Source organism: Bufo gargarizans, chromosome 9, assembly GCF_014858855.1.
Source record: "Bufo gargarizans isolate SCDJY-AF-19 chromosome 9, ASM1485885v1, whole genome shotgun sequence".
Lineage (NCBI taxonomy): Eukaryota > Metazoa > Chordata > Amphibia > Anura > Bufonidae > Bufo > Bufo gargarizans.
In genome coordinates this window covers 147,138,071-147,165,970 of record NC_058088.1, presented here as the reverse complement: position 1 = coordinate 147,165,970, position 27,900 = coordinate 147,138,071, and the positions used below count along the sequence as shown (strand labels likewise).

Genomic DNA, 27,900 nt, shown 5'->3' with positions numbered 1-27,900 from the left:
ATCTAATGGGCAGCAATATATAACTAAGCTAAGCAAGTTTTATTTTAAAAAAATATATATATTTCCTCATTTCCCTGGTTCTCTTCGTGCCCTTTGTTTACATGCAATAAAAACAATCTCTGCCCCTCCCCCTGTACTGCTAAGGGAGTGAATACAAGAGCTGCCCTGAGTTACATGTCTGCCTGCTGGGAGAATCAGCAACATGTATGTGTAGGACTACAAGTTCAAGCTGTATAATGACACTGCTAAGGGAGTGGATACAAGAGCTGCCCTGAGTGCTTGGAGAATCAACAGCAACTTGTAAGTGTAAAAACTACAAGTCCCACCTGCATAATGACAGTGCTAATACACACAGGATCTTCCTCCTACCTTCTTGTGCAATGCTCTATCTAGTCTGTCAGCTCCAGTGCCCAGAATTGTAACTGCCTGCAGCTACCCAGTCTGTGCAGCTGAAGGGTTTAAGAATCCTAGGACAGAGCAGACGGCAGTGAAGGGGGCGTGGCCAGCACAGTGACGTCTCATTTACAGGCTTGTAAACAAACTTTATCAGAGCAGGGAGAGAAGCTGACATCACAGGTCATGTGACCCTCAGTCAAATCTGATAAACCAGACACTGCAGATAAAGTAAGTTAATTTTAAAGTTGTTATATTTGCTTAGTTAGGAACATAGAAAGAACAAAAAAATAACTCGGACAACCCCTTTAAGCTTAAAACACTTTAAAGGTAATTAAAATCAAAATTTAAACACAAGAGAATGAACAACTAACAAAACGTAACATAATATCCTTATGTGTTTTTTGCCCTTGTTGCATTAGATATCACAATTGTAGACCATGAAAAATACAATAGAAAAGCAGTGCATTGTTCTCTCAGGCTGCAGCTATGCCATATCTCCCCCTTCCTCTCCCCATTCTCATGCTAGTGTACATAAGCCAGGAAGTACATGAGATGGTGGCTATGTTTTAGGCTACACAGAGAGAGTGGCCATTTTGTTGAAAGGAATCTTCTAGTTCAGAGATCAGCAACCTTTGGCACTCCAGCTGTTGTGAAACTACAATTCTCAGCAGACTCCATTAACTTATGTAGAAGCTCTGAGAGGAGCAGAGTAAGTGGGCATGGTGGGAGTTGTAGTTTCACAACAGGTGGAGCGCCAAAGGTTGCCTACTCCTGTTCTATTTAGTAATAGTGCAAAATAGATTTGGTTATAACCAAGTTGGACTGTTGGACCAAGTTATAGCCAAATAGGCTACAGAATGCAAACTCTACCAGGGGATAATCCCCATTCCAAAATAGTGCAATAGCAAGACAGATTTGCCTTACAGGTTACTGGGTTACCACCATATGAAACTGTAATAGACTGTAGAATATTAAGCCTACCAAGACAAATTCCCTCCTCGCTCCTAAACCATGCCAAAGCTAGGCAGGTTTGCCTTGGAGGTTCCTGAGAAGGTTGAGTTACCACGATGTAGAACTGTAATAGACTGCAGAATACTAAATCTACCAAGACAAATCCCTTCTCCCCACTAAAATACACTGCCTGTCCACCTGGGCGATTATCTTTAAGCTGGCAATAAGTTATTTAACCCCAAATGGTGCAATGAGTTGCTTCTCATTTCTTAAAGAAGCATGTCGAAAGACACATGTCGTGGTCATAGAAAAGATGTCAGTCTGTTTGAAAAGAGTCAAATCATTGGCATGCATCAAGCAGAGAAAACATCTAAGGAGATTGCAGAAACTACTAAAATTGGGTTAAGAACTGTCCAATGCATTATTAGAATGGGAAGGATAGTGGGGACCCATCGTATTCGAGGAAGAAATGTGGCGGGAAAAAAATCCTGAATGACCGTGATCGGCGATCACGTAAACGTTTGGTGAAATCAAATTGTCAACATGACAATGCCAGGATTTATCAGGCTCAAATTGTGAAAGAGTGGTTCAGGGAGCATGAGACATCATTTTCACACATGGATTGGCCACCATGGAGAGTCCAGACCTTTGAGAATCTTTGGGGTGTGCTGGAGAAGGCTTTGCGCAGCAGTCAGACTCTACCATTATCAATGCAAGATCTTGCTGAAAAATTAATGCAACAACTAGATGGAAATGAATCTTGTAACATTGCAGAAGATTATGGAAACAATGCCACAGCGAATGTGTGCCGTAATCAAAGCTAAACGCGGTCCAACGAAATATTAGATCTGTACACAATTACTGGAAGCTGAAAAACATCCCAGTTCTTGCATGGCCAGCATACTCACCAGACATGTCACCCATTGAGCATGTTTGTTTACGACAGCGTGTTCCAGTTCCTGCCAATATTCTGCAACTTCGCACAACTATTGAAGAGGAGTAGACCAACATTCCACAGGCCACAATCAACAACCTGATCAACTCTATGCGACAGGCGACAGATGTGTTGCACTGCGTGAGGCAAATGGTGGCCACACCAGACACTGACTTGTTTTCTGACCCCCCCCCCCCCCCCAGTAAGGCAAAACTGTGCACATTTCAGAGTGGTCTTTCATTGTGGGCAGTCTAAGGCACACGTATGCAATAATAATGCTGTCTAATCAGCACCTTGATATGCCACACCTGTGAGGTGGGATGGATTATCTCGGCAAAGGAGAAGTGCTCACTAACACAGACTTAGACAGATTTGTGAACAATATTTGAGAGTAATGGGTCTTTTGTGTATGTAGAAAATGTTTCAGATCTTTGAGTTCAGCTCATGCAAAATGGTAGCAAAACTGAAAGTGTTGTGTTTATATTTTTGTTCAGTGTATATGGCTTTCATAAAATAGTGACGCAAAAAAAATTATTTTTTTTCAATAATAAATTTTGAGGGGACACCCAAAGTGGGCGGAGCTAAAAACGGCCAATGAAAATGTAGCTATTTTCTATACGCTACTCCTCCCACAGTTTTAGGAGTACAATTACCAAACTTTGCACACTTGTTCGGCACATACCCGAATAGGTTGCTTGTACTTTGTTAATCAATCCCACCCTCCGGGCCCCTGGGGCGGCCCCCCGAAGACCCCACTTTTTGTCATAGACTTTCATTGGAAAATTGAAAACTTTTGCCACTCGTACAGTTTTGAAGTTAAACTCACCTAACTTGGGTCACTTAGTCATGGGGTCAACCTGAACATTTCTGTCACATTTTGGGGACTCTAAAAAGTGGGTGGAGCCACAAACAATCAAATTTTCCCTAATGACTTGAATGAGAAAATTTGAATTGCTGTCATTCTCACAATATTTAAGCCAGAATACCCAAACTTGGCACCGTGGGTGACTGGGGTTAAAATTTATAAAAAGTGGGTGGAGTCTACAACGGCTAATCAAATTTCAGCCATTTTTTTAAATGGGAAAATTTAAAACTGCTGCTGCTCTTAGACTGTTAATGGCAGGGTCCTCAAACTTGGCACAGGCTAAAAACAACCAATCAGATTTCTTTGATTGATTTCAATGGGAAAAATTTAAAATGCTGCCATTCTCACATTATTGATGTCATGGACCTCAAATATCACAAATCAGGTCATTGGGTGTTTCTACTTCGAGGTTAGAAAAAGTGGGCGGAGCAACCAACAACCAATCAAATTTCACAAATTGATTTTTAATAGAAAAAAATAAAACTGCTGCCATTTTTGACGTTAAATGCCATAATCCCCAAACCTTAAAGTTTTAGTCACTTGATAATTGTGGTTCACAATTAGGATAAAAAAAGGGGTGGGGAAACAACAGCCAATTAGATTTCAGCCATTGACCTTAATGAAAAACAGATAAACTGCTGCTATTATTACAGTTTATATGCCAAGTGTCCCAAACTTGGCACAATTACTCACTGGGTGACTGTGGTCAAAATTTCGGAAAAGTGGGTGAGGCCTAAAACAGCCAATCAGATTTCACCTATTGACTTCAATAAAAAAAAAACACCAATCATATATAGTGGGCTAAACCATTGCTCTGTGCCCTAATATCAACACCAAAAATAGCTGCCAGAGTCTCAAAGTCATATACACAAAATTCTTTATTATGATACAATATTAAAATATACATAAAACACAATAATTAATCGTGGTGAAGAAAATCAAGGATACGATATCCTGACAGGTCACGTGGATCAATTATAAGGGTAATCACATATTACAGGCTACACATATTGAAAACATAGCATATATACATATATACTGGATATAAAGTGCTTAGTGCAAACAGATAATAACCCCAATGGCTATGTCATCCCAGCAGCAGCCGTATCAGTCACAAAAGTAACAGCATATAAGCGTATCGTACCAGCCACGTGTCCTGTGCCCCGACGCACGTTTCGCTCAAAGCTTCTTCAGGCGGTGACTATTAATGTAAAACTTTCAAAGACTGCAATTCTCACAGTTTTAAAGCCAGGGGCCCCAAACTTGGCACAAACCATGACTGGGTGACTGGGGTTCAAATTTGGAAAACTGAGTGGACCTTAAAACAGCCAAATATTACCTATTGCTATTCAATGGGAATATTTAAATTGCTGCCCTTCTTACACTGTTAATGGCAGGGTTTTCAAACTTGGTACATTCAGTCAACGGGTCACTAGAATTCAAATGTAAAAAGTCGGCGGAGCCATAAACAGCCAATCAGATTTTTTTTATGGATTTAAATGGGAAAACTAAAAATGCTGCCATTCTCACATTATTGATGTCAAGGACATCAAATATCACAAATTTGGTCATTGGCTGTTTCCATCTCAAGGTTAGAAAAAGTGGGTGGAGCCACCAACAACCAATAAAATTTCTCTAATTGATTTTCAATAGAGTGCTACTCCTCCCACAGTTTTAGGAATACAATTTTGAAACTTTGCACACTTCTTCGGCCCATAGCCGTGATGGTTTCTTGTGCTTTGTTAAGCAATCCCACCCTTCGTGCCTCTTGGGCTCTAGCATTTTCAAGCCAACATCCTGTGGTTTCTGCAGAATTGACACCACATAGTTATATTGGCTTGAAAAGGCCAACATATTGTTCTTCGATTTTTTGTTCATCTTTGAGCTTATTATTCTCCTTCTCCGCCTCCCCTTTTTCTATACGCTAATCCTCCTACATTTTTGGGGGTGCATACGCCAAACTATCCACACTTATTCGACCTATAGCGAAGTAAGTTGCTTGTGCTTTAATAAGTGATCCCACCCTCCGCGCCCCTGCGGCGGACCACCGAAGACCCCTTTTTCGCCATTGACTTTGACAGGGAAAATTTTTAAATCGCTCCCACTCGCACAGTTTTGAAGCTACATTTCACAAACTTGGACCACATATTGGTGGTGTCAACCTGAAAAAAGGGGGAATTTTGGAGGGACACCCAAAAGTGGGATGAGCTAGCAACAATGAAAATTTAGCAATTTCTATACGCTATTCCTCCCACAGTTTTAGGAGTACAATTACTAAACTTTACACACTCGTTCGGCACATACCCGAATAGGTTGCTTGTGCTTTTTTAAGTGATCCCACCCACCATGACCGTAGGGCGGCCCCCCGAAGACCCCACTTTTTGCCATAGACTTTCATTGGAAAATTGTAAACTTTTGCCACTCGTACAGCTTTGAAGTTAAACTTACCAAACTTGGGTCACTTAGTCATGGGGTCAACCTGAAAATTTCTGTCACATTTCAGGGACTCTAAAAAGTAGGCAGAGCCACAAACAACCAATCAGATTTTCCCTATTGACTTCAATGAGAAAATGTAAAAAAAACGGTCATTCTCACAGCGCTATTTAGTATTTGGCGCAGGCGCAGCGAGGAAGTTTGCAGCCGACGAGCTCCCTTCACTCACTGCACCTGCGCCGAATACTGAACAGCGCGATATTTACAACGTCCCCCCTGCTCCTAGAGGCCAATTAGCATATTATAAAAGTTTGTTTTTCTCATTAACGGCGGCAGGCAGTGAACGTCAATTATTTGTTCACGAGGTGGATGAGGATGAGACACAGTTATCAATCACTAAGGTTGTAGTTAGGTCAAGTCAGGAGGATGGGGATGAGGAAGTGGAAGAGGAGGTGGTGGACGATGAGGTCACTGGCCCAACTTGGGAAGGTGAAAAGCTGAGCGAGGAAAGCAGTACAGACAAGGGGTGATCTGCAGCACCGCAACAAGCTGTAAGAGGCAGTGGTGTGACAAAAGGGAGAAGTCGGCCCACACCAAACAGGCCCGCAACCGTTTCACAGAGCACCCACATGCGTAAATCTCCCTTGCCAAGGGGTAGGTGTTCCACAGTATGGCACTTTTTTTGCGGAAAGTGCAGGCAACAAAAGAGTGGTAGTTTGCAACCTGTGCCATACCAAAATGAGCCGGGGCGCGAACACCAGCAACCTCACCACCACCAGCATGATCCGCCACATGGTATCCAAGCACCCTAATCAATGGTCCACAATCTGGCAATGGTCCACAATCTGGGTCTGCGGGCCACCCCTCTGCCTCCTTTTCCCCTGTGTTACGCACTGCTGTCCAATCCCCTTTCGAAGGCGCAGGGCCGGATGCCCCTTGCCCTGCACCTGGGCCTTCGCATGCACCATCAGCAACTACATCCACTTCCCTGTCCCAGCGCAGCGTCCAATTGTTCTTACCCCAGGCATTTGAACACAAGCGGAAATACCCAGCTACCCACCCACATTCCATAGCACTAAATGCGCAACTTTCAAAATTACTGGCCCTTGAAATGTTGCCATTTATGCTTGTCGAGACTGAGGCCTTCCACAGCCTGATGTTGGCGGCCGTCCCTCGGTACGCAGTCCCCAGCCGCCACTATTTTTCACGATGTGCCGTGCCCGCCTTACACCAGCATGTGTCCCAGAACATCACCCGTGCCCTGACCAACGCAGTTACTGGGAAGGTCCACTTGACCATGGACAATTGCTGGTGGCCAGGGACGCTACATTTCCCTGACCGCACACTGGGTGAATGTTGTGGAAGGCGGGAGTGAGTTGTACTCTGGGTGGCACAGGTGTGCTTCCCATGCCCATAATTGCAGGACCTTTAGTCCATCAGGGTCTCCCCAACCCCCACTTCTCCTCCTCTTCCGCCGCTACCTCCACCACTTCTACCTCCAGCAGTCAGCCATCAGTCGGTAGCTGGAAGCAGTGTAGCACTGCTGTGGGGAAACGTCAACAGGCCGTGCTGAAGCTGATCTGCCTAGGGTACAAACAGCACACCGCTGCAGAGCTCTGGCAGGGTATAAGGGACCAGTCCGAGCTGTGGCTGTCGCCACACAACCTACAAGCAGGCATGGTTATGTCGGATAATGGTCGTAACTTGGTGGCGGCTTTGGAGCTCAGCAACCTGATGCACGTACCATGCCTAGCGCATGTATTAAACTTAGTGGTTAAGCGCTTTATTAAAACATACCCAAATTTGACAGAGCTACTAGTATAGGCGCACCGCGTGTGTGCCCATTTCCGCAAGTCATCCACAGCTTCAGCCGGTCTGTCAACACTGCAGCAGCGCTTGGGGCTTCCAGCTTACCGACTGTTGTGCGACGTGAGCACACGCTGGAACTCTACATTCTACATGTTGTCCAGGCTTTGTGAGCAGTAGAGGGCAGTTGTGTAATACCAGCTGCAACATGGTCGTCGCCTTTCGAGTCAACTTCCACTATTCACAAGCAAGGGGTGGGTATTGATGACAGACCTCTGTGAGGTTTTAAATAAACTTTGATGAATCCACACAGATGGTTACTAGCGATAACGCTATAATCAGCGAAAGCATCCCACTTCTGTGTCTACTCAAACGATCACTGCTCACAATTAAGGCCGACGCTCTGAATGTGGCAGACGTGGAAATGGGGGAGGAATTTAGTGTGGGTTATAGCCAGACCACCCACATTTCGTCTTCTCAGCGCGAATTGAACCATGAGGAGGAGAAGCTGGAGACAGTTGCCTCTGCTACAAAGGGGACTACCGACGGAACTTTAATTCCATTGGTTCGACATGGATGGGCACAAGGGGATGAGGAGGAGGATGAGGAGATGGAGAGTCATCCTGATGTTGACATAGACGTCTTGCCTGTTTGTACTCTGGCACACATGGATGACTTCATGTTAGTCTGCCTTTCCCGCGGCCCTTGTGTTATACGCATTTTAGATAACACGGATTACTGGGTGTTCACCCTTCTCGACCCCTGCTACAAAGAGAACTTCTCATCTCTCATTCCTCTGGTGGAGAAGGCAAGTAAAATGGTGCAATACCAGAAGGTCCTTGTTGGGAAATTGCTCCAAACATTTACATCTGACAAAGCTGGCGGCAGAGTCCGTACTTCCATAGGCAAATGAGAAAGGCAGACAACAGGAACACACTCCAGTTCCAACAAAGGCAGCGCAACAGTCTCCAAGGCATGGGACACATTTTTTTGTTGGTCTGTAAAAGTGGAGTACAACATGGTTCCCAGCAGCGACATTGGAGTCCAAGATGCATCCATACATGGTCCCCCTGCTGTTCCTGGTCAATTTCAGAGGTGTTTCCATCACTTTCAGACCTTTTCCTATGAACCAGGCACCCTCCCCTAATCCGAGCAGGGGGTGCCTGGTTTTCTCCCATTGACTTGCATTATACTTGGGTGCTCGGCAGAGCGCACGAATATCTCTGTGTTCAGACCGAGTACCCGAACACTTTGGTGCTCGTTCATCACTAATAGCTACCTTACATCTGGGTAGCATTAGGTGCAGAGCTTGTTAAGAGCTCATTTGCATTTCCTCTTCCAAAACTTTATGCTTGTAATGATACCTCTCTGTATCCATAAAGGGGTACTCTGGTTCTATATACTTTCTGTATTGTGCATTAATTCTTCACTTGCTTTCAATGGGAATGAAAATCATATAATATTATAACCCATAAAATACATTGGTCTGTGCGTACTTTTAATGTTTAAGTCAACAAGTCCATTATAACTAAAATGTTTTTTCACTGTACAGGGTCAATGCCTTCCAGTATGCAATTTATGGAATTGCCATCTTCTTTTTCTTGTTTGGAATTCTACTCCTGGCTGAGGGATTTTATACCACTACTGCAATCAAACACATTCTGGGGGAGTTTAAGCCGCAAGCCATAAAAGGGGGTCTTATCTCTACTGTCACAGGTGGACCACCCAAAAGCAGAGGTCCGCGTTCAAGACATCCAGTCCACACCTTAGAACTGCTTTGCCGTTGTCTAGGGAGGTGGCTGGGACATCCTGACAAGGTAATTATAGTAATGTATAACTACATTATTCATCTTGAAGGGTAGCTACGCCCCTGGGTTTGTTGAAACTTGATATACACCTGATTATTCAACAAGTTTTACAGTTTAATGCAGCTTATGTTATATTCTATGTAGTTCTCTATGGAGTAGTAACATGGATCTGTCTTGGTATTTTCCATGTAGTTTGTTGGCGTTACATACACTGTCACCATCTTGTGGATTCTTATCTTTGCTTGCTCGGCTGTTCCTGTCTACATTTATTTCAACACCTGGGTCACTTGCCAGTCTATTGCAGTTCCAGCAAAAACCTCAGCTGGCATTAGTAATCTGTGTGCTGATGCACGCATGTATGGTAAGTCTTGATTTCATTATGAAAGTGGTCATGATTACATCTTTGGTAGAGATATAGTGGGCACTCTCTTTATGGTATGTATTGTCTTGGGCACAACTCTTCAGCAATTGTCCAAATTGAAATGCCATTTCAAAACAAGTATACTATATAATCATTCTTGACAGTCATCAGAAGCAAAATACAATATATTTATACTTAGTTTTGAAAGAAGAAAGATGTAATCATGGACTAAGAGAACATATATGGATAGTGGCTCACCCTTCCTGTTAACACAGACAGGTGCTCTCACTATTATGTGATTCACCCCAATCACAAATTAAGGAATTACAAAAAGGTAGAGATATAGTGGGCACTCAATATCTGGTCATACATATTGGGTACAACATATTTACTTGTTTAAAAATCAATCAATAAAACACCATATAATATACGAGACAATCAAACACAATATAGACAATCCCTAAAAATGATTGACAATCCCTAATAATTGATAAAGGACAATATAGACAGTCCCCAAAAATTGATAAAGGAGTTAGTTAATAGTGAGTTAGAATGTTCCATAAAAATATTCCATAAAATTTCTCTGAAAATGTTGTGTTGCTTGATAAGGTGCGCTTAATATGATCCTGCTGTTATACTTCAATATCTTTGGAAAGAAGTCACTTAGGAGTCTTGGTTATATTGCACATATTTTTTAAACAAACATCGCTCTCACCACTGCTGGATATTATTTCAGTCAGTCTGGGTGTTAGTTCTTGTTAGGGGTTATTATATGCAGTTTGGTTGTCAAATACTCACTGCATGCTGTTCAACTCTTTCTGTAATCTGGCCGTGGTGGCGTCCCACCACAGGTCAGTGCACTCACCCCTCTTCTTTCACCCAGTGGCGTATGTCTGCCGGCAGTATCCTCCAGAGGCTGCGGTGTTCGGGGACCTCCTTCCGGTGGGACGCTCCGACGCTCTGATCACGTGGGACGCTTTAAACACGTGGGACGCCGAACCGAAACCGGAAGGAGGTCCCAGAACACCGCAGCCACAGCTCTGGAGGATACTGCCGGCAGACATACGCCACTGGGTGAAAGAAGAGGGGTGAGTGCACTGACCTGTGGTGGGACGCCACCACGGCCAGATTACAGAAAGAGTTGAACAGCATGCAGTGAGTATTTGACAACCAAACGGCATATAATAACCCCTAACAAGAACTAACACCCAGACTGACTGAAATAATATCCAGCAGTGGTGAGAGCGATGTTTGTTTAAAAAATATGTGCAATATAACCAAGACTCCTAAGTGACTTCTTTCCAAAGATATTGAAGTATAACAGCAGGATCATATTAAGAGCACCTTATCAAGCAATGCAAAATTTTCGGATAAATTTTATAGATTTTTTTATGGAATATTTTTATGGAACATTCTAACTCACTATTAACTAACTCCTTTATCATTTTTTTTACCAAACAAGATGTTATGTTACACAATTAACCACTTATGTAACAAGATTATGGTTTGTGAACCTGTATTTCACACGTCTGCTTTCATAATGGTATTGTTTTTTAAATAGTCACTGTGTTAACAAACTTTCCATAAATCAATAGTACAGGTGAATATAAGAAATTTGATATAAAGTATTTTAGAAAATGCTTTGTTCTCCATTCCTTTCATACAGACTTCCCCCTCCTTAACTATTCATTCACTCTGAATTCACTGCTAAATCCAGCTCAGAAGATAAGATGGACTTTTAGCTCACTGAGGAATTAGTTTACATGCAACCCAGAGACATCTATAAAGAGAGAGTGAGAAGAAAGGCAGACTCTATTCTGAGAAATATCATAGCCGCTAGTTTTCTTCCACTAGCTCTGGAATACCTGAGAATTATATGTAGAACCTGCAAAGGGGAAAACAGATGAAAAATGCCAAAAACAAGTCAGATAATGGCCAGATACACTGCTTATCATGTGCACATGACAGTTTATTCTGAAAAGTTATCTAAACCAGTACACTGTAACTATTTTTTTCCTCTTAGGAGTCCTACCATGGAATTCATTCCCAGGGAAAGTGTGTGGAACCAGTTTGCTTGCAATCTGCAAAACCAGTGAGGTTAGTTTCATGACCATTGAAATATTATTCAAAGTTCTATGCTACTTCAGGCATAGTCTCTAAAAACGTACATTTTATTCATATAAGCAAGCAAAATACAAAACCTAATGTTAATTAGATTTAACAGAAAATGTTATACTATCTAATATATAAAGCTGAGTGTATGTGTGTGTGTGTGTGTGTGTGTGTGTGTATGTCCGCTAAAGGAATCCACACCGTCGCATTTACAATCACGAAATGTTGCATACAGGTACAGTCAGGTCCATTAATATTGGGACATCGACACAATTCTAACATTTTTGGCTCTATACACCACCACAATGGATTTGTCACGGCGGGCGTGCACTCAGACTCACTGATAACCCACCAACCAGGCTCTGGGCGAGAGACAGGGGAAGGGTCACCTCCTAACTAATACCTGACCTCTTTCCCTGCACTGCTCAATCCACATGCAGACCTTAAAGGGAGGTATGATTTGTCCTCGTGCCTGGGCTGACAAAACCCTAAATTCCCTGACATGGTGAAGAGGGGAAATAGGAGCAGCCTGCTCGCACAGAACCTGGATGGGAGAGATGACACAAAACAACCAAACTTGAAATCCCACTTATCTTTCTGAGCTGGAACAGCCAGACAACCTTTCTTCCTAGCTTCCAAGACCACAATGATTTGTATAATCCGCTCAGCGCACTGGGCTGGTGTGCTATTTAAACTAATGACCCCACCCAGTGCACCTGATGAGAGGCGGATCCAGCACGGCTCCAAAACAAACACTAAACTTGTGCTGCTATCCTGGCCGACCTCCGCACATAGTCAGAGTGGGGCATGACAGGATCTGAAATGAAACAAACAAGATGTGCTTTAACTGTCAGCTTTAATTTGATGGTATTTACATCCAAATCAGGTGAACGGTGTAGGAATTACAACAGCTTGCATATATGCCTCCCACTTGTTAAGGGACCAAAAGTAATGGGACAGAATAATCATAAATCAAACTTTCACTTTTTAATACTTGGTTGCAAATCCTTTGCAGCTAATTACAGCCTGAAGTCGCATAGACATCACCAGACACTGGGTTTCATCCCTGGTGATGCTCTGCCAGGCCTCTACTGCAACTGTCTTAAGTTCCTGCTTGTTCTTGGGGCATTTTCCCTTCAGTTTTGTCTTCAGCAAGTGAAATTCATGCTCAATCAGATTCAGGTCAGGTGATTGACTTGGCCATTGCATAACATTCCACTTATTTCCCTTAAAAAACTCTTTGGTTGTTTTTGCAGTATGCTTTGTGAAGTATGCACTGTGAAGCGCCGTCCAATGAGTTCTGAAGCATTTGGCTGAATATGAGCAGATAATATTGCCCGAAACACTTCAGAATTCATCCTGCTGCTTTTGTCAGCAGTCACATCATCAATACATCATAAATACAAGAGAACCAGTTCTATTGGCAGCCATACATGCCCACGCCATGACAATACCACCACCATGCTTTACTGATGAGGTGGTATGCTTAGGATCATGAGCAGTTCCTTTCCTTCTCCATACTCTTCTCTTCCCATCACTCTGGAACAAGTTGATATTGGTCTCATCTGTCCATAGGATGTTGTTCCAGAACTGTGAAGGCTTTTTTAGATGTCATTTGGCTAACTCTAATCTGGCCTTCCTGTTTTTGAGGCTCACCAATGGTTTACACCTTGTGGTGAACCCTCTATATTCACTCTGGTGAAGTCTTCTCTTGATTGTTGACTTTGACACACATACACCTACCTCCTGGAGAGTGTTCTTGATCTGGCCTACTGTTGTGAAGGGTGCTTTCTTCACCAGGGAAAGAATTCGTCGGTCATCCACCACAGTTGTTTTCCGTGGTCTTTCGGGTCTTTTGGTGTTGCTGAGCTCACCGATGCGTTCCTTTTTTTTTAAGAATGTTCCAAACAGTTGTTTTGGCCATGCCTAATGTTTTTGCTATCTCTCTGATGGGTTTGTTTTGTTTTTTTCAGCCTAATGATGGCTTGCTTCACTGATAGTGACAGCTCTTTGGATCTCATTTTGAGAGTTGACAGCAACAGATTCCAAATGCAAATAGCACACTTGAAATGAACTCTGGACCTTGTATCTGCTCATTGTAGTTGGGATAATGAGGGAATAACACACACCTGGCCATGGAACAGCTGAGAAGCCAATTGTCCGATTACTTTTGGTCCCTTAACAAGTGGGAGGCACATATGCAAACTGTAGTAATTCCTACACCGTTCACCTGATTTGGATGTAAATACCCTCAAATTAAAGCTGACAGTCTGCAGTTAAAGCATATCTTGTTCGTTTTTATTTCAAATTCATTGTGGTGGTGTATAGAGCCAAAATGTTAGAATTGTGTCAATGTCCCAATATTTATGGATCTGCCTGTATATCAAGTGTCTTGGAAGGATTTAGCCAGGTCTCAGCTCTCTAGGACGTACCGTTCCTAAGATATTCCCAAAAAAATGCATTAGCCAATAGAAGCTTGGTCACATGACCCTTATCAGCCAATAGAAGCTCGCAGGTCCTCCAGTCTCCACACACAGTTTTACTCCAGGTTTCCATAACAACCCAGCCATTAATCTTCACTGCTGTAGGTGAGCTTTAAAGGAAATCTGTCACCAGGATAATCGCTATTGAAGTAAAGCCATGGCCTAATAGCACTTAGTACCTTATTTCAAGGTGTGCCTTTGTTCCAGCAATAACTTCTGTCAGCTGCAGGGATGGGAGGGACAGTGACTTTCTCTCTGCAGCTTACACTGCTGCTGTCTTAGAGTGAGCTGTTCAAAAGGACATGCCCACGATCCAGTAAAGGCCACTGTTAAGGGGGATGGCCCCTGTGGAGGTCACTGTCAAGGGCGTGGTATGCTGTGAAAGTCACTGTTTAAGGGGAAGGCTGCTGTAAAGGTTAAAGTTAAGGGGGTGGGCTGCTGTGGAGGTCCAATTTTAAGGGACGGGACACTGTGGGGGGTCAGTGTTAAGGGGTGTGGGGCTGTGTAGGCTCTGTTTTGGGGGCGGGGTGCTGTAGATGTCAATATAGTGGATAGTCTTGATCTCTTTTAACGACACACACACAAACATTAAATTAAATAGATTAAATATACCCGAGCGAAGCCGGGTCCTTCAGCTAGTATTAAATATAATAGATTAACTGGAAAGACACAAATTACTGCACGTTTATAAAAAGAAAGAGCAGAACACAAATGTGAATACAGCCTAATGTATATATTAGAAGAATGGATTTTAATCCCTTAGTGACCATGAATACACCTTTTTATGGCTAAAGAGCCTTAGGCACTGCCTTTTTACATGGTTCTTGTGTGCAGAAAAGAGCCGGGGCTTGGCTCGCGGCACGTATGGGGTTAGAGAGGGAATGGACTCCCTCTGTCTCCCATCAGCTGCCCACAAATGAGATCATGGGTGGCTGATGCCAGTACAGGCAGGCCGGGGCCTTGTGAATGCTGGAGGCCTTCCTCCAGTAATTCCCAGCAGGCTGTGACTCTCTGGTGCAGCCTGCTGGTGAATGCCAGTATAGCACGGACATTAAAATATAATACACTGTTGAAATAGTGTATTGCATTTCAGAAGCAATCAACATGTCACCTATTATAGTCCCACAAGGACCAATGTAGTTATAGGAGGGCTTGTAGTTTTTAATGGCACCATTTTGTGATGTACTTAACTTCTTGATTAACTTTTATTAACTCTATGTGGAATGAGGGGATGGGAAAAAACTGAAATGCTGCCAGTGAGTTTTTACTTTACAAATTTTGCGATCTTCATTCTTCTGCATAAAAAGAACATGTTAACTTTATTCTCTGGGTCAGTGGGGTTACCAAATACATGTAGTTTTTTTTTGTGTTTTACTACTACGTTTCTACTTTTCATTGGTATCATTTTGGATACATAACACTTTTTGATTGCTATTTATTAAAAAAAATTCTAGCATTGCTTTTTTTTCATGGTATTACCCATGCAGGATAAATTGCATGATGATTGTGTAATGCAGGTCATTATGGATGTGTTGATACCAAATATGTGAAGGGGATTTTATTTTTGCAATTTTTTCCATTGAAAAGCCCTTTTTCAATGGAAAAAGGTGTATTTTTAATTGGATTTTTTTAATGTAATAAACTTTTTTAAACCATTTACACAAGGGGACTTTAACCCTTTGGGGCTGAGGCCTATTTTAATTTTTACTCCCCACATTCCAATAACCATAAAGTTTTTATTTTTCTGTTCACATAGCTATCAAAGGGCTTATTTTTTGCAGGACATGATGCATTTTTAATTTCACCATTTAATTTACCATATCTTGCATTGGAAAATGGGGAAAAAGATTTTTGGGGGTTTGACAGCACAGCGTTCACTGTGCGCTAAAAATGACCTGACATCCTAGTTCTTGTTTTACAGTTTCAGATGACATTCCACCTTTTCATTGCTGCCTTTGTGGGTGCAGGTGCAACTCTTGTGGCTCTGGTAAGTGCTGATAGAAATTACAGAACAAACATTAATATGAAAGGGGTATATTGCCTTGACTCTAATTTTGTAGAAAGAAAGGGATTCAAAGACAGATCTTCGTTTTCCAGCTACATCATATTTAGCACATAAATTGTATCTTTTCCTTTCTGTTTTAAAGGGGTTGTCCTATCTTGCTGTTACTAAGGCAAAATGAGGCCGACCACCGGGGTAACAGGGGAGCGGGCTGCTGCTCCACTGGGTCAGTAGCTCCTATTGCAGTGCATGGGGGCTATGGAAGCAGTGTAGAATGGCAAGCAATGCTGTTTCTGAGTTAGGGAAGCAGTATAGCTTGCTGTGCTGCACAGATTCTGTAGCTCTCATCACTACAATAGGAGCTACTGAAACAGCAGAATGCTGGCCTGCTGCGCTGTTTCCCAGCCACCTGGTGGTCAGGGCTTAGTCTCATCTCACCTCAGTAATGGTGAGATGGGTCAACCCATTTAACACTCACATGGAAAGACAGGACAGATTCATCTTAGCAGGCCACATGAGATGGCTGGTACATGTGGTATAACTCCAATCAGCCATATACTCTTATAAAATCTTACAAAAGCAAATATGCTAAGATGGTTTATCACAGTAAAAGGGACAATTGTATTGAATATAAAATAATAAATAGAATATGTTTCTTACACATTAATTTCAAAATTCATTATGGTCTAGGTTAGTGAAAATTTTCATTGTAGCTTTCACTGGTAGCGTTGCATTCATTGATAGTCTAGTCTAGATCAGAGGTAGATTCATTGGTAAATCCAGGGACCCTATAGAAAGTGGGCGCTTGAGCAAATGCCCAGTTTGACACCCTTAAAACCATATCTGCAGCGTACTGTGTATTATGAGGCCAGTTATATTGTATAAACAATTATTTATTTCTTGGTCTTGTTTATGCAATGCATGTTCTTTCTTCTGTATGTTCCTTTACAGCTCACATATATGATAGGTGCATCTTTCAACTATGCTGTGCTTCGAGTTACTGGCCGAAGCGATCGAAAGTTTTAGACTCCAAGATGAGGACTGAGTAAAAATGTCTTCAACAATGTCCATAACATATTTTTATCCTCTTTATTTTAATGTTGGGGTTTTAATAACGTATCTGGTAGCTTCTGTAGCTGGTCTGCCCTTTGTACCCAATTTTATTTTGCACATACCTTCCAGTAAAGGTGGCCATATATTATAAGGGCTGATGTCATGGCGTGACTGCCAACACAAAAGATCTCTGTCATATCTGCTAAATTTATAAAATAATGCATATACTCACATCTCGGAGATTGCACACTGATAGTCATTTCTGATTTGCATGTTCTCATTAGACAACATAATCAAAGCTTTTGGGCCGATCTATAAAAGAAGTTTGCAGTGGTCTAAAATTATCTGTTTACCCTTATAAACTGTAGACTTTAACTCTGGAAATGGTGTTATTGTATTTTTCAATCCTAAGTACAGCTAGTATGAATCTAAAGCAAAAGAGGTACTCAGGTGGAAACCGCAAAAATACAAATCAAAGTATGTATCACATAAGAAACCAATATAGCTAATTTTCTTTGCTCTACAATGACCATAATCTATTTATGTAAAAATAGTTTATATTTACTAGTTGACTAACAATGTATCAGTTTACCATTTTTACAACATATCACACCAATTTACTGCAACAGTTTATTAAAGGGTTATTTCATGCCTGGAATATAAATCCCAACCCCCCTGAGACAGTTCTCACCAAGGAAACAAAGCAGCCTGCCATTTATTTCATACTCTACCTCTCTGGACCCATATATGCGCTTGTAGTAAATGCTCGGTCTAATAGCTACTAGAATTCTAAAAGTAGGAACCGTGAATAAGGCATGCTATTCATCTACCCAAGTTTTAATATTTATTTAATTATTCATTTATTTCATTCATTATAATAAAGCATCAATTACATTTTGTTAAATTTAGCCATGCACGAGTGTGAGAGTATGTCGCCGAATGTGACAGTGATCAATTTGTTTGCCAGTCAGCCTGAATCACCAGTACTTTGTACAAGATAAGACTGTCTTTGTTTAACCTTGCCTAAAGGGGTTATGCACCAATTCACTGACCTATCCTCAGGATAGAACATCAATATCCGATTGACGGGTGTCTGACACCCGCCATCCCCACTGATCAGATGGTTAAAGAAGAGATGGCACTCCGTGCTAGTGTTGCCTCCTCTTCATTACACTACGAGTCGTCTCCCTTGCAGAGGCGGCGTATTGTAATTACGTATTACAAATAATCGTATTACAAGTACTCGCTCCATTCAAATAAATAGAATGAGTACTACAGTGTAATGGACAGGAAGTGGAGCTGGCATGGAGTGCTGCCTCCTCTGCAAACAACTAACGGCGGGTATGCCGGGTGTCGGACCCCACCGATCAGATATTGATGACCTATCCTGAGGATAGGTCATCAATATTACTGACTGCACAACCCCTTTAACTCCTTTAGCACATAAAAAAAAATCCTGAATTGTATGAATGATGTTAATGAAATTGTAATGAAAATCTAATAATTTATAGAAATATATATGTAAAATTTTCAGATCCTGATATTAGTTATTATAGATGGAGACACTTTCCTATGCACAGTTATTAGTCAGCATACTACAAGGATACCACAACCAGCCTGATACAACAGGAGTATAGTTGGCTTTTAGCACAATAGCACATGGTAATACAATGCCGTAAAAAGGTCTCTATACTTTAGTAATAAAGCTTATCATAAATCTATAAATATAATTAAATATTGGCTGTGTTCACACTGGTGCTGTTCTTCATTCCATTTGGGTTTTAACATTTTGGATGGGAAGAATAAGTAAATATAAAGTGCAATTGTTGAGAAAAAGACTTAACTCACCCAATCAGAACTCGTTTTTTTTTTTTTTTTTTTTGTGGTATGGGATCCATCAAGATCTGTTTTCAATACATGGATCCATCAAAGCTGTCAGGAACAGAAGCCATGTTAAGAATGGAAGTCAAGTGAACAGTGTATTTATATCAAGTGTATTTATTATAATACACTTGGATCTACTTTTAATAATAAATCCTCATTGATATGTACAGTACAAGGAAAATAAAAGTATACAAGAACCTGTCCCTCTAATATTCTCTATATTTATATGTAATTTCATGTTTACAATGTAGAAGCCATTTACCGTAGTTATTCACCGACGAGCTACACTTCACTTCCGCTAGCAGAACGCCATTCTCCTAGAAAAGATGAATGAGAAAACGCACAATTCTAGTTCACTAAAAGGGCTACCACTTCTACTAGTATTCTTCCTCTAATTATAAATTAGAATTCATGGCTTCAATTAATTCCTATTTTATATAGCATCTGATGTATTCCAAGAAATGACAACTATAAATACATGAACTATACATTAGGTTGTGTGTTGGAAAAAGTTCTCCACTGAGACAGAATTTACATTAATTGTCTACACGGGACCTTGTGAGAATTTTACATATATAATTTCTAATGTAGAAAAAAATAAAATTCCTTTTCTTGACAGCAAGTTTGTCAATATAATCATAACTTGTAATTCTGTATGGCGTCTATTTATAACTGTAAAGTTAAGTGGGACATAGGGCAGACGCATTTATAGTACTTTTAGTGCAGTCTAGATATCTGGTATGAGGGTTTACAGATTTGGGCTAGGAATCTGATTACAGATGAGCCATGAATCCCCTCACATCTATCCTCTTCCACTAATGTTGCTCAAATATACAGCATAGGAGCCTACAGTAGGGTCGTTTAGTTACAGAAGACAATTGTGGAACCTGTAAGGAATACAGACGTGGACAAAATTGTTGGTACCCTTTGGTCAATGAAAGAAAAAGTCACAATGGTCACAGAAATAACTTTAATCTGACAAAAGTAATAATAAATTAAAATTCTATAAATGTTAACCAATGAAAGTCAGACATTGTTTTTCAACCATGCTTCAACAGAATTATGTAAAAAAATAAACTCATGAAACAGGCATGGACAAAAATGATGGTACCCCTAGAAAACACAGAACATAATGTGACCAAAGGGACATGTTAATTCAAGGTGTGTCCACTAATTAGCATCACAGGTGTCTACAACCTTGTAATCAGCCATTGGGCCTATATATATGGCTCCAGGTAATCACTGTGTTGTTTGGTGATATGGTGTGTACCACACTCGACATGGACCAGAGGAAGCAAAGGAAAGAGCTGTCTCAAGAGATCAGAAAGAAAATTATAGACAAGCATGTTAAAGGTAAAGGCTATAAGACCATCTCCAAGCAACTAGATGTTCCTGTGAGTACAGTTGCACATATTATTCATAAGTTTAAGATCCATGGGACTGTAGCCAACCTCCCTGGACGTGGCCGCAGGAGGAAAATTGATGACAAATCTAAGAGACGGATAATCCGAATGGTAACAAAAGAGCCTAGAAAGACTTCTAAAGAGATTCAAGGTGAACTTCATGCTCAAGGAACATCAGTGTCAGATCGCACCATCCGTCGTTGTTTGAGCCAAAGTGGACTACATGGGAGACGACCAAGGAGGACACCATTGTTGAAAACGAATCATAAAAAAGCAAGACTGGAATATGCCAAACTACATGTTGACAAGCCACAAAGCTTCTGGGAGAATGTCCTGTGGACAGATGAGACAAAAATCAAAGTTTTTGCCAAGGCACATCAGCTGTATGTTCACAGACGAAAAAATGAAGCATATCAAGAAAAGAACACTGTCCCTACTGTGAAACATGGAGGAGGCTCTGTTATGTTCTGGGGCTGCTTTGCTGCGTCTGGCACAGGGTGTCTTGAATCTGTGCAGGGTACAATGAAATCTCAAGACTATCAAGGAATTCTAGAGAGAAATGTACTAGCCAGTGTCAGAAAGCTTGGTCTCAGTCGCAGGTCATGGGTCTTGCAACAGGACAATGACCCAAAACACACCGCTAAAAACACCCAAGAATGGCTAAGAGGAAAAAATTGGACTATTCTAAAGTGGCCTTCTATGAGCCCTGACCTCAATCCTATTGAGCATCTTTGGAAGGAGCTGAAACATGCAGTCTGGAAAAGGCACCCTTCAAACCAGACACAACTGGAGCAGTTTGCTCATGAGGAGTGGGCCAAAATACCTGCTGAGAGGTGCAGATGTCTCATTGACAGTTACAGGAAGCGTTTGATTGCAGTGATTGCCTCAAAAGGTTGCGCAACAAAATATTAAGTTAGGGGTACCATCATTTTTGTCCATGCCTGTTTCATGAGTTTATTTTTTTACATAATTCTGTTGAAGCATGGTTGAAAAACAATGTCTGACTTTCATTGGTTAACATTTATAGAATTTTAATTTATTATTACTTTTGTCAGATTAAAGTTATTTCTGTGACCATTGTGACTTTTTCTTTCATTGACCAAAGGGTACCAACAATTTTGTCCACGTCTGTATATGCACGGTATAGAGCTTAAATCCAGACAAGGCAGAAAACAATAAAACCTGATGGTACAGAATATGTTAGCAAAAACTAATGTGTTCAGCTTAGCCACATGTGTACAATTCAACCAAAATGGCAGACCCTGGCCAATTGTTTACAGATAACTAAATAACATGAAACCCTTCAGCTTAGCTTCTAGACACTGCTCTTCTATGAATTTGTGTGTTTTTCTATTTAGTGGAGCATATGATACGTAAGCAGAACCTTACACAAATCAAGTGGTTTTGATCCAGCAAAGGGTGTTTTTTTTGTTTTACACTTTTTCATCTTCTTTTGGTATTGCTGTGAATCACTAAATATGGAATGTAAGAGCTTAAAAGCAATTAAATGTTTCTTTATTAAATTTCAGACGTGTTTGTCTGAGTGAATTTTTTTGCCGTGTCAGCAGTATATGTGGTATTGATCTGCAGGTGTATAAATTAAACGAGATGAAATGATCAGAAGTGGTCATTATAAATAACCTATGCAAATGTGTGCAATCATATTAGCATCCTTAAGGAAATACAGCACCTTGTCATTATTCTCCATGTTACTTTTTAAAGCTAAAATTAAATATTACTAAAACTAGTGGAAATCAAACTTTTTGGATTAAAAAAAAATACACTTCTCTGCAAAACAACCTCTAAGACCAAGTTCACACTTCAGTTATAATCTGGTCAGTTATTGTGAAGCCTACTGAAAGATATGGTATAATGTATTTTTTCACCCGCCCCTGGTTTTGGCTCTGTAACTGCTGAAATAACTGATCAAATAACTGAAGTGTGAATTCTGCCCAAGACGTAAGTAGCCATAATAGGACACACACAGAGTTTTTGGGGTTTGACTGTATCTTGGTATGCTTTTAATTTTGTACAGTCAAATATAGAGATATGCACCCTCTCTAATGCAGCATTCAAGAGATACCCCAAAAGTGGAAGAATATATTTTTACTACACGGCCTTACAAAGCACCGTACAGGGTGACATGGATTACCGATGGCTCCATAGAATGAAACTGCTGTGCTCTGATATATTCACAAAGTTTTAGGATTATTTTTTTTATAGGGACCATGCATTTGTAATATAGTGTTGGTATGCTGCCATGAACCAAGTCTGTTTTTCTACATGCCTCTGATTTTATACGGAGGCACATAGAAAATGTTACTTCTGGGGAAGAATGTGGTGCTTCACAAACACACTTATTAGTGGTACTTAGAGTACCTACAGGTTTGTTATATGGATCCATAAAGGGCTGTAAAATTAATTTGCTGTGTTCATATTCCCTCAAAATGTGTGTAAATATAATTGGATTATATACAATCTGATGAGCTGTTTCTCCGAGACCCTCACATACTCAACACTTGTAAGTATCTAGCAAAGATAAAAAGTACTGACTTTGGTGAGCAACCAGACCAAGTACTTGGGCACACTTTTGCTCTCTCTAAGACGGCCAAATGGACATCTATGGGGATGGTTTTACTCTTAATAAACATATCGTGCCTACAAACCTTTTTGAAATAAAAGTGGTGGTGTAGAAGAAAGCTATTCAATTTTCACTAGACATAGTTCCATTGGGAAGAAAATCATATTTATAACATGCTGCTCAGTCAACAGATATAAAGAAATCTTGAAATGTACAATTTCTCTAAAGGTGGTCATAGGCAATTAGGAAAATGTTCTTTTTGGGTAAGTTTATAAAATAGGGGGACATTTTAGGAGATTTTGAACCCAAAGGCAGACACTAGTCTTCCTTTTCTTTCAGATACACGCTCTCATGTGTCTGTCAGCCAACAGGGTATATCACCAGCAAGCCCTAGAGACTGGGAAAAGCCAGCAGACTCCACAGGCTGAGGGCTCAGAACTCACTGAGATTCTTCCGGAGATCCCACAAAGAAGCGCAGAAAACCTGGTGTAAAACGCCTGTTTAGTTTGGGGTGTCCCAGGTTGGATGCATGCATTTTTCCACAGTTTACTGCATAGGGATGTTTTGTCATGTAGCAATTTGCTTGAGGGTTTACGACAATGCTGTTGATTTATGATTATTTATCTTTTTTTTTTTTACATAATACTTTTACTGATTAAGGCTCTGTTCACATAGGTGTGGGGGGTTACATTTGGCATGACATATTGATTTCCATTTTCTGCTCCTTCAACGAGACAGAAAAATGTAATTCCTGACACAGATGTGTACATAGCCTTAGTTACAATGGTGAATAATGTTTAGCTATGAAAATTCTACAGTCAAATATGAACACATGATTATTGTTGCACACCGCCACTGTCTGAATGATACATTTATTGATGCTGATTCTTTAACCCATTTTATATACTGTATATTCTGACATAAGACTTTAGTTTTCCAGCTGAAAAATTCAGGTATTGCACAAGCAGTGACCACTGCAAATGATCTCATACCCATTTGCCTATATTATAGTAAATTGATATCATAGCTTCACAAAGAGACTTTAAAACATCATCATCACCCTAACTGACAAAAAGTTGTATGACAAAACAAAATAAAGATATACTTATACTCTCCATTGTTATTGCATCAATTATTGTATCTACAGTACTAACTGTGATGATTTAACTATATATACAGTTTGAAAAAAGTATAGCTAGAGTTTGAAAACATACATGTCTCCAATATATTAGTACAACTAATAATTCCAGATTTTTTGGTTTATACAAATAAACCTTACATTATGTCTCTTTCTGGTATACTTTGTGCTGCTTGCTATTTTTGGCAAATCCCCCCACTCGGCTGGACCTGTAAAAGGCAATTGACTTACCTGCTTCCAAGTGCAGCGCCCGCTCCTTCTCGTCCAGGCTTGTGATAATCCACTGGCTCCCTCAATGTTAACATCCGGTTCAACATCTCTGGCCACAATGCACGCCTGGAGGAGAAGGAGCCGGGAGCTGGCAGGAAGCAGGTAAATTATCTTTCTTTTGCAGGTCTATCCAACCTGAAAACACCCCCTTCCCCCCAAAGATCCTCCTAGATCATCGATAGTACCTATGTAAAGCATCTCGGCATTTCCCTTTAATGGTCAGTTGTTCCAAATAACTACAAGGTAGATGTTATAATGGTCTGCCATTTTATAAATACACTTGAGCTGCATCCTGGTCCAGGTCACCATTTCTACAAGCCTGTTAGCTCACATTTATGCAGTGTTTTCTGAAAGTACAGTGAGCATTTAAATAATTTTTAATGTGTAGTACCCCAGAGCAGATTGTTTTATTCATGTAAATTATGTAATTTTATGCTTTGTATCCCTAGTATTGTATTGTATGGGAGTGACGGAATTAAACAACTGGCACAGCTCCTTTGGAAGCTGAAGTGTGGACTGTTACCTCTACCCCTATCTCAGTTTAGTCTAGAGAACTTTCTAGTGTTCAGAGGAAGTGAGATGCTGTGTTGTGCCTCACTCCTCAGTAATAGGCCTCAAACTACAGAGACTAACCATCTCTGCATGATCTACCAAGAGAGAATCATCTTTACATAAAAATACTCCTGGAGAGAGAGAAAGGTAATTTCAGAATCTGTAACAACTGAGAAAACGGAGTCAGTAAGGTACACTGCTGTCAAAAGGTACAGACATTACTGCTGTGAGTGGACTACTGCTAAGTCAACGTCCACACTGTCTACAGGTGAAAGTAAAAAAATATAGAATATCGTGAAAAGGTGAAACTAACATATGAGGTAGACATTACATGCAAAGCGAGATATTTCAAGCCTTTATTTGTTATAATTTGGATGATTATGGCTTACAGCTTATGAAACCCCAAAGTCACAATTTTGAGGTACCCTATGCTCAGGGTGTTTGGATTAATTAGCTGACTAGAGTGTGACACTTGGAGACTAGAATATTGAACCTTTTCACAAAATTCTAATTTTAAGCTGCATTAATGCAATTCCTTTTAATTTGCATTACTGAAATAAATGGACTTTTGCACGATATTCGAATTTTTTGAGTTTCACCTGTACATCTGTACGTCACAGTGGCTTATTACAGCTATCTTAGCAAAAGTATTATTGTCCGCCTCAGATTCTGCAGAGGAAGAGAGAAGGAGTACATTGAATCTAAACCTGGCCTATACTCATACAAATTTGCACCGTACATTGTTGGAAACATGTTCTGAAATTGTTGCAAGTTCTAGAACCCTCATTGTGCACTGGAGTAAAGACAGACATTTACTCTGTTAAATCTGACCTGCTTGCTGTCTCCATACAGCAGTCATTGCACACCCTACACGTCCTGCACCCATACAAACGTTGACACCAAGGACACCTTAAACTATCATCAAACAGGATCCCTAACACTGGGGAGTGCCCGATGGGAGAAAGACTGTGCCCTCCTTTCACTGCAATGACTCCAGGGAGAAACGGTGTGAGAAAAGCCACGTTCTGCAGCCAGAGTCGCTACCACTCCCATCCTCCATTTTGGCTCCTCAGGGGCTTGCTGCATATGTCTCTCTTTCTTTTAGTATGGAGGAAATGGTTGCAGTAATTTAAGTCACCTCCTGTTCTGTCGATATTGAAATGAATAGAGAGTGCAACCTACAAGTGGATGAAGCTATCAAACGGCAAAGATGACTCATTTTTTAAATTCTGCATGAGAATCCTTAAACGAAACACTAAGGTGCTTAGTCCAAGGTTATATTCACACATAGCAGTAGAAGGGTCGTTAAAACTGCATGCAATAAATGTGTTTCACCTGAAAAAAACTAATTATAGATGCTGTTTGAATATTTCATGAGGCCTGATTTACATGTTGTGTTTCTTTTTTTTTTTTTACATAATTTTTTGGGGTATACCATTTTTAATTACAGAAAACAATTCAGTGTATGACATTGACATGGTATTAGTTTATATTGTTATATATAGTAACCTAAAGTAAAACGAGAAAGAAAAAAAAAGATATTTGCTGAACAGCATGAGGGGGTAAATCATGTCAGCTGAATGCAAGGTAAAATCCACATCATGGGATTGTCATAATGTATTTCAGAGTTATACAGGTAAAGGTAAATACTTGTTTGTGTATTCATTTGTTTAACCCCTTAAGGACCGGGCTCATTTTCACCTTCAGGACCAGGCCATTTTTTGCAAATCTGACCAGTGTCACTTTATGTGATGATATCTTTAAAATGCTTTGATTTATCCAGGCCATTCTGAGATGGTTTTTTCGTCACATAGTGTACTTCATGACACTGGTAAAATGGAGTAAAAAAAAATGCATTTTTAGTTATAAAAAAATACCAAATTTGAAAATTTCCAAGTTTCAATTTCTCTACTTGTATAATACATATTAATACCTACAAAAATAGTTATTACTTTACATTTCCCATATGTCTACTTCATGTTAGGATTATTTTGGGAATGACATTTTATTTTTGGGTGACGTTACAAGGCTTAGAAGTTTAGAAGTAAATCTTGAAATTTCTCAAAAACCACCCAAAAATGACCCCATTCTATAAACTACACCCCTCAAGGTATTCAAAACTGATTTTACAAGCGTCGTTAACCCTTTAGGTGTTCCACAAGAATTAATGGAAAATAGAGATACAATTTCAAAATTTCACTTTTTTGGCAGATTTTCCATTTTAATATTTTTTTTCCAGTTACAAGGCAAGGGTTAACAGCCAAACAAAACTCATTATTTATGGCCCTGATTCTGTAGTTTACAGAAACACCCCATATGTGGTCGTAAACTGCTGTACGGGCACATGGCAGGGCGCAGAAGGAAAGGAATGCCACACGGTTTTTGGAGCGCAGATTTTGCTAGACTGTTTTTTTTTACACCATGTCCCATTTGAAGCCCCCTTGATACACCCCTAGAGTAGAAAATCTATAAAAGTGACCCCATCTAAGAAATTACACCCCTCAAGGTATTCAAAACTGATTTTTACAAATGTTGTTAACCCTTTAGGTGTTCCACAAGAATTAATGAAAAATAGAGATACAATTTAAAAATTTCACTTTTTTGGCAGATTTTCCATTTCAATTTTTTTTTCCAGTTACAAAGCAAGGGTTAACAGCCAAACAAAACTCAATATTTATGGCCCTGATTCTGTAGTTTACAGAAACACCCCATATGTGGTCGTAAACTGCTGTACGGGCACACGGCAGGGCGCAGAAGTAAAGGAATGCCATACGGTTTTTGGAAGGCAGATTTTGCTAGGCAGTTTTTTATTACACCATGTCCCATTTGAAGCCCCCCTGATGCACCCCTAGAGTAGAAACTCCAAAA

The 27,900-nt window shown here is 40.4% G+C and overlaps 1 protein-coding gene across 2 annotated transcripts in view; it reads left to right on the top strand.

Moving 5' to 3' along the window:
* PLP1 (proteolipid protein 1) overlaps positions 1-24,159 on the top strand; it is a 40,875-nt gene extending 16,716 nt beyond the window's left edge. The window contains exons 3-7 of one of the 2 annotated variants that reach the window (XM_044268722.1): positions 8,938-9,202; positions 9,386-9,554; positions 11,578-11,651; positions 16,071-16,136; positions 23,412-24,159. In XM_044268722.1, the coding sequence (XP_044124657.1) occupies positions 8,938-9,202; positions 9,386-9,554; positions 11,578-11,651; positions 16,071-16,136; positions 23,412-23,564 (727 nt within the window). In that variant the 3' untranslated portion in view covers positions 23,565-24,159. Of the gene's footprint in view, positions 1-8,937; positions 9,203-9,385; positions 9,555-11,577; positions 11,652-16,070; positions 16,137-17,102; positions 20,016-23,411 lie in introns of those variants that run through there. The other variant, XM_044268723.1, reaches the window with a different exon arrangement.
* Positions 24,160-27,900: the final 3,741 nt, after the last annotated feature.